General features: G+C 37.3%; 1 protein-coding gene across 1 annotated transcript; it reads left to right on the forward strand.

Annotated features, from left to right (window-relative positions):
• The first annotated feature begins 507 nt into the window (after positions 1-507).
• On the forward strand, positions 508-8,100 carry LOC131602117 (polyol transporter 5-like). The gene is made up of 5 exons (XM_058874124.1): positions 508-793; positions 946-1,289; positions 1,734-2,303; positions 2,343-2,356; positions 7,510-8,100. Exons 1-5 carry the CDS (start codon positions 661-663, stop codon positions 7,967-7,969), a joined length of 1,521 nt encoding a protein of 506 aa, XP_058730107.1. The 5' UTR covers positions 508-660; the 3' UTR covers positions 7,970-8,100.

Raw genomic sequence — 8,100 nt, forward strand, 5'->3', positions numbered from 1 at the left:
AAACTAATCAAAATAACAAATAAATTAGAATAAATTGTCTCGGAACAAAAACTACATACAACACAAAAAAAACCACTAAACACCTTTCAAATCGGAATTCTTAATTCACTATTTATTATTATTATTATTATTATTATTATTATTATTATTATTATTATTATTATTATTATAGTTTTAAAGTATAATATAAAGATTGAAAATGAATAATTTTTAAAATGTGTATTTATGCTTTTATTAACTCTAAAATTCTATTAATAGATAATGCCACTTCTTAATAAAATAAAGGTGATTTTTATTCAATATTTTTTTTAGTCTCGTGTTATTTCTTCCATTTGAATTGTATATTTTTTAATATAACAATTAATTATATTAAAATGATAATAATAAAATAAATTTTATTTTATAAACTAGATTAATGAACAACAGTTAACAAAAGATTAATAAATATTATTATAATATTTTAAAATGACAAACAATAGTAAAATGGTGTAGAAGTGACACTTATCTTTGTGAGGTTGAATAGAGATATAGAGGAATGTACTTCACAAACTCCAATAATTCATTCACTAACAGATACTGACTAGTGGTCACTGGCCACCTATCTATTTCAGCACTGGAGAAGATTTTCCACAATCATCATCCTCTCCAACAAACTCATAGATGGCTGAGAGAGAAGCAACAATAGCTCCAAAATCTCTCGAGGATTTTGATCCTCAAATGAAACCCAAGAGGAACAAATTATCTTGGGCTTATGCTGTCCTGGCTTCTATGACTCCTATATTACTTGGCTACGGTGAGTACAGTTACAATCATACCATAAACTTACTTCTATTCCCAGATGAATCTATATGATTATGCTATTTATATTAACTACATATTATTAGGGCTGTTCATGATACAATTTTGTATATAAACTATTGAACCATTCTGTTGTTATTGTAACAGATATTGGTGTGATGAGTGGAGCAGCTATGTATATAAAAAGAGACCTTAAAGTAACCGACGTACAGATCGAAATTCTCCTTGGCATCATAAACCTTTACGCTCCCATAGGTTCTTATATTGCAGGGAGATTCTCTGACTGGTTTGGCCGGCGTTACACGATTGTCCTCGCCGGTGCATTTGCCTTCATCGGAGCTGTTCTTATGGGACTTTCTCCAAACTATGCATTTCTCATGTTTGGTCGTTTCTTCGCTGGTGTTGCCATAGGTTTCTTCTTCATTGCTTCGGTTTATATCTCGGAAGTGTCGCCTAGTTACTCTCGAGGATTCCTCACTTCTTTACCTGAGGTAGGTTTTCTAATTTTTCTTAAAATATTAACTCTATTATTGCCTTAAAAAGAAAAGGACAAAGTAAACTGTAACCAAACAGAGACAAAGTAAATTGTCTCTACACTATTACTATCAACTTTAGTCGTAGCTGTCATAATCTAAATTTCATATTTTAACTTTATACCTGCAATGCAATCACATAGATTAACATATGCCACAAGCTTCATATCTATATACTCATTATATATCTTGGTGCAATAGAGACACTAGATCTTATGGTAGTTGAAATACAACTTACAAAAAACAGACACAAAATGAAAATAGAACCTAATAAAAAGAGTTGATTTTAGCCTTTGGTATGTTGATTTATTATTTCTTCATTTACAAAACACTTCTTCCTATTTCATCTAGATCTATTATTAGCCTTATATAATTCTATCATAATATCACATTATTTTTCAGGCATTTGTGAATGCAGGAATTTTAATCGGATACATCTCAAACTTTGGATTTTCAAAGCTTCCATTACGCTATGGTTGGCGAGTGATGCTTGGAATCGGCATCATCCCATCAATATTCCTAGCTATAGCCGTATTAGCCATGCCAGAGTCACCTAGGTGGCTCGTTTCCAAGGGTCGATTAGGGGAAGCCAAAAAAGTTCTCCGAAAAATTTCTGATTCTAAAGAAGAGGCTCAACAAAGACTGACCGATATTAAAGAGATAATAGGGATTCCATTGGATTGCGACGACGACATTGTTTCAGTCACAAAAGTTCAAGGGAAAGGCGTATGGAAAGAAATATTTATCCATCCTACACCCGCGGTTCGTCACATATTCATTGCCTCCATTGGGATTCAGTTCTTCCAACAATCCAGTGGTATAGACGCTGTCGTTTTGTACAGTCCTGAAATCTTTGAGAAGGCTGGGATCAAGTCCGACACACATAAGCTTCTAGCAACCATAGCGGTTGGATTCATGAAAACAGTGTTTATCTTAGTGGCCACTTTTTTATTGGACCGTGTCGGGAGGCGGGTGTTGTTGTTAAGTTATTAGCATACTATTTGTACATAGCCTATTTTATTGATGTATATATACATGAGTCAGCTTAAGATAAGTTGGTTAGTTAGTTAGTTTTTGTGCTTAGGTGGCATCTGATCATTGGTTGTATATATATAGAGATCACACTCTCCTATCTGTAATTCTTGATTCATTGAATAATAGAAAATTTTATTCTTTACTTCATCTTCTTCAATGAAACTTTCTTGGATGTCCATGGCCTTTCCTCTCTGTCGATACACTCTCATGGCCATTATTGACATGGTATCAGAGCTCATATAGCTCTGGTAGCCATTGATTCTTCTTTCTCCGTGATTCTTCTCCTTCGTTTTTCTCCTTTGAATCACGCTTCTTTTTCTCCTTCTTTGCTTTCATGGCGAACCAGAGCTACGCCGACTATACTACCAATTCTGCGAATCCGTTTTACCTCCATCCAAACGAGAATCCTTCACTCGTTTTGGTTTCACCTCTTCTCACGGACAAGAATTATCATACCTGGGCGCGATCGATGCAAATCGCTCTGATCTCCAAGAATAAGGAGAAGTTCATCGACGGCACTTTTCCCAAGCCATCTGTATCCGATCCTTTGTACTCACCATGGATTCGATGTAATACAATGGTTCTTGCGTGGATTCAACGATCGATTTCAGAGCAAATTGCTAAATCAGTGTTATGGATCGATAATGCCTCTGGTGTGTGGAAGAACTTGCAGATTAGGTTTTCACAAGGCGATGTTTTCCGCATTTCCGACATTCAAGAAGATCTCTACAAATTCAAACAAGGTACTCTTGACGTCTCAAACTACTTTACTCAATTGAAAGTTATGTGGGATGAATTAGAGAACTATAGACCTATTCCATCTTGTAGCTGTGCTATTGCTTGTTCCTGTGGTGCCATTGCATCTATCAAATTGTATAGGGAACAGGACTATGTCATACGATTTCTGAAAGGTTTATCTGAAAAATTTGCTCACTCTAAGTCTCAGATAATGATGATGCATCCCCTCCCTAGCATAGACAAAGCCTTTTCACTAGTTATTCAGCAAGAACGTGAGATTGATAGTTCTGTATCTAGTGTTCTCCCATCCATTGCTGCTAATGAGCAGGTTACAGCCCTGCAAACTCAAACTCATGAGGCAAATTTCACTGCTAAGCAAGGAGGTTCCAACAATTATCGTGGCAAACCTCAAGCCTCTCAAGGATTCAATACACCTAAGGGAACTAATAGGGTTTGTGTGCATTGTGGGAGAACAAATCATACCATTGAGACATGCTTCCTTAAGCATGGTTATCCACCAGGTTACAATAGCTATAAAGGAAAGAGCAAATCTCAGGGTGGAGCACACATAAATTCATCTGCTGCCAATGTGAGCAATGGCAGCAATGTCACTGAATCATCATCCCATGGCTCAGCTACTTCTTCTTTTGGATTTACTAAAGAGCAGTATGATAGCATTCTTGCTTTGATCCAACATTCCAAACAACCACCCACTGTCAACTCTGTTTCTACCTCTCCTTTGGCTATGCAATCCACTTCCTCCAATGTGAATGGTAAGCACTCTGATCTTTGGATCCTGGATACAGGGGCCACTGATCATTTCTCTTTTAATTTTGCCTCCTTCACTGATCATAAATATATTGTCCCTATACCTGTTAATCTGCCTAATGGATCCCAAATCTTTGCTTCCATTTCTGGCACAGTAGCTATCTCTCCTTCATTCATTCTGAAAAATGTTCTTTATGTCCCTAGCTTTCATGTTAACCTAATTTCTGTGGCTAAACTTGTTGAACACAATCAATTCACTGTCCAATTTACTCATAACTCTTGTACTATTGTGCAGAATCATTCCAAGGAAATGATTGGTATAGCTAAGCTGCACAGGGGGCTCTATACTCTTGACTCTACAGCTTTCAATTCCTTTGTTAATAATTCTTCTGCTGTTCATAATTCTTCATGTAATCTGTGGCATATGAGATTAGGCCACATCTCTAAGATAGGTTTACATAGTATTGCTAAGACTTTTCCTTTCATCAATTGTAATAATGATAATGTACCTTGTGATTCTTGTCAATTTGCTAAGCAAAAGAAGCTTCCTTTCCCACATAGCATGTCTCATTCTACTGTTCCTTTCCATATTTTACATGCTGATTTATGGGGCCCTTTTTCTACTGTTTCTGCCTTAGGACATAAGTACTTTTTGACACTTGTTGATGATTTTACCAGACATACATGGGTCATTTTTCTCAAAAGTAAAGATGAAACCAAATCTAGTCTCATTAATTTTGTAGCTTACATAGAAAATCAATTTCAGACCACCTTAAAATGCCTAAGATCAGATAATGGGACTGAGTTTGTTGCTTTATCTAATTTTCTTCTTTCCAAGGGTATTATTCATCAAAGAACATGTGTAGAGACCCCTCAACAAAATGGTGTGGTGGAAAGGAAACACCAGCACATTCTGAATGTTGCTAGATCTATTTCCTTCCACTCCAATGTCCCTTTAACCATGTGGAATTTCTGTATCCAACATGCTGTCCACATAATAAACAGGCTTCCCACCCCTCTTCTTGAATCAAAATGCCCTTATGAAGTTTTATTCAAACAGCCTCCTTCCATGATGCATCTAAAAGTCTTTGGATGCCTCTCTTATGCTACCTCCCTCCAAGCTCATAGAACCAAATTCCAACCTAGGGCTAGGAAAGCTATTTTTCTTGGATACAAAGAAGGAACAAAAGGTTATATTCTGTATGATTTGGTTAATCACAACTTCTTCATTTCAAGAAATGTGGTTTTTTATGAAAATGTCTTTCCCTATAAACTTGCTTCCCCTGACCATAATCAATCTGAATCATCCAACCATACTCCTTCCTTTCCTATTTTAGATGATCCATTACCTACATCCTCAGCTACTCCTCAGCCTAGTTCAACTGATATTTCTTTTTCCACTGACAGGTCCACATCTGTCAATTCTGAGTCTGCTACTCCCCATACCATCCAGCCTGTTAGTCCTCCCAGTACTGGCCCTATTTCCAGTCAGTCTGTTTCCCATGATGGGACCCCCCATACCAATTCTACTCCTACTCTTAATACCACTCCTTTACATGACAGTCCTTCCTCTACTACTCATTCTGACCATGAGCTATCTTCCTCTCATAGTCCTTCTGAGGTTCCTCCATCTAATACCATTTCTACTAGACATTCATCTAGGCAGTCTAATCCTCCTCATTATCTGAAGGACTATCACTGTTATTCTACTCTCTCAAATAACACTTCTGCTAAACTCTATCCTCTATCCTCTGTGTTGTCTTATGACAATTGCTCTCCTTCCTATAAAAATTTTTGTTGCAATGTCTCATCCCAGTCTGAACCTAAAACCTTTGCCCAAGCCATAAAACTGGAATGTTGGCAACAAGCTATGAATGCAGAATTACTTGCTCTTGAACAAAATCACACTTGGACTGTAGTTGATCTTCCACATGGGAAAACCCCTATTGGTTGTAGGTGGGTCTATAAGATTAAATATAAGGCAGATGGCACCATTGAGAGGTATAAGGCAAGGCTAGTGGCCAAAGGGTACACTCAAATGGAGGGCATAGATTTTTTTGACACTTTTTCCCCTGTGGCCAAGATAACTACTGTGAGGGTTCTTTTGACTATTGCAGCAATTAAAGGATGGCATGTTGAACAATTAGATGTCAACAATGCTTTCCTTCATGGTGATCTTCAAGAAGAGGTATATATGACTCTCCCTCCTGGTATTTCTTCCTCTAATCCTTCTCAAGTTTGCAGATTGCAAAAATCTCTCTATGGCCTAAAGCAAGCTAGTAGGCAATGGTTCTCTAAACTCTCTTCTTTTTTGCTATCTTTGGGATATGTTCAGTCACAAGCAGATCACTCTTTGTATGTTAAATCTGATGATTCTCATTTCACTACTATCTTAGTTTATGTTGATGATATTATAGTGGCTGGCAATTCTTTGTTGGAAATCCATAATGTCAAAGCTCTTCTCGACAACCAGTTTAAGATCAAGGATCTAGGCAATCTGAGATATTTTCTTGGTTTTGAAATAGCTAGATCATCAAAAGGCATTTTTATGAATCAAAGAAAATATACCCTTGAGCTCTTAGAAGATACAGGGTTTCTTGCTGCAAAACCCTCAGCCATTCCTATTGATCCTAATCTCAAACTTACTCCTGAAGATGGTGATCTCTTGGCTGATCCTACTGTGTACAGAAGGCTAATTGGCAGATTAATCTACCTGACCAACACTAGGCCTGACATCTCTTATGCTGTCCAGCATTTGAGTCAATTTGTTTCAAAGCCTTGTACATCTCACTACCAAGCTGCTCTTAAGATACTGAAGTTTTTAAAATCTTCCCCTGCTACAGGCATTTTGTTCTCAGCTTCAAGTTCTCTGAAATTGTATGCCTTTGCAGACTCAGATTGGGCAAGGTGTCCCACTTCGAGAAAATCTGTTACTGGCTTCTGTGTGCTCTTAGGATCCTCACTCATTTGTTGGAAGTCAAAGAAGCAGAATACTGTTTCCAGGTCCTCTACTGAAGCTGAATATAGGGCTCTTGCATCCCTAACTTGTGAGTTGCAATGGCTTCAGTTCTTGTTACAAGACCTCAAGATATTCCTACCTCAACCGGCTTCTGTTTATTGTGATAGCAAGTCTGCCATATATCTTGCACACAATCCAGCATTTCATGAAAGAAGCAAACACATAGAATTGGATTGTCATGTGGTTCGTGAGAAAATCAACTCCAAACTGATTCATCTTCTTCCTATATCTACTAAAGACCAGCTAGCTGATGCTTTTACTAAACCTCTACACTCTCCTCTTTTCTCATCAATCATGTTCAAGTTGGGACTTTGTAGTCTCCATAGTCCAACTTGAGGGGGCATATTAGCATACTATTTGTACATAGCCTATTTTATTGATGTATATATACATGAGTCAGCTTAAGATAAGTTGGTTAGTTAGTTAGTTTTTGTGCTTAGCTGGCATCTGATCATTGGTTGTATATATATAGAGATCACACTCTCCTATCTGTAATTCTTGATTCATTGAATAATAGAAAATTTTATTCTTTACTTCATCTTCTTCAATGAAACTTTCTTGGATGTCCATGGCCTTTCCTCTCTGTCGATACACTCTCATGGCCATTATTGACATAAGTAGTGTTGGTGGGTTAATAATCTCTCTTCTTACGTTGGGGATTAGTCTTACTATTATTGAAAACTCACGTACCACAGTGACATGGGCTATTTGGCTTAGTATAGCGGCGGTTTTATCCTATGCGGCTACATTCTCAATTGGGATGGGTCCAATTACGTGGGTTTATTGTTCTGAGATATTTCCGTTGAGGCTTCGATCTCAAGGCGTGTCTATTGGGGCTGTGGTGAATAGGGTCACTAGTGGAGTTATAGGTATGACTTTTTTGTCCCTTATGAAGGCCATCACTATTGGTGGTGTTTTCTTTCTCTTTGCAGGAATTGCGAGTTTTGCGTGGGTGTTTCATTACATTATGCTCCCTGAAACACGAGGTAAAACTCTAGAGGAAATAGAAGGGTCTTTTGGTAATTTATGGGGGAAGTCAAAGACTAGTCTCACGACTGAAGGAGTGAGAAGCACCTAAATACCATTAATGACTAGACTTTGACATCTAAGATTTATCTTGGAAGTTGAAAAGTTGGTACTACTAAGGATATGTAAAGTTGATATGAATTGATCTCTTTGCTTTAATTAATTGTCGATGTATTTGATACT

This window comes from Vicia villosa, linkage group LG5, assembly GCF_029867415.1.
Source record: "Vicia villosa cultivar HV-30 ecotype Madison, WI linkage group LG5, Vvil1.0, whole genome shotgun sequence".
In the NCBI taxonomy this organism is placed as follows: domain Eukaryota; kingdom Viridiplantae; phylum Streptophyta; class Magnoliopsida; order Fabales; family Fabaceae; genus Vicia; species Vicia villosa.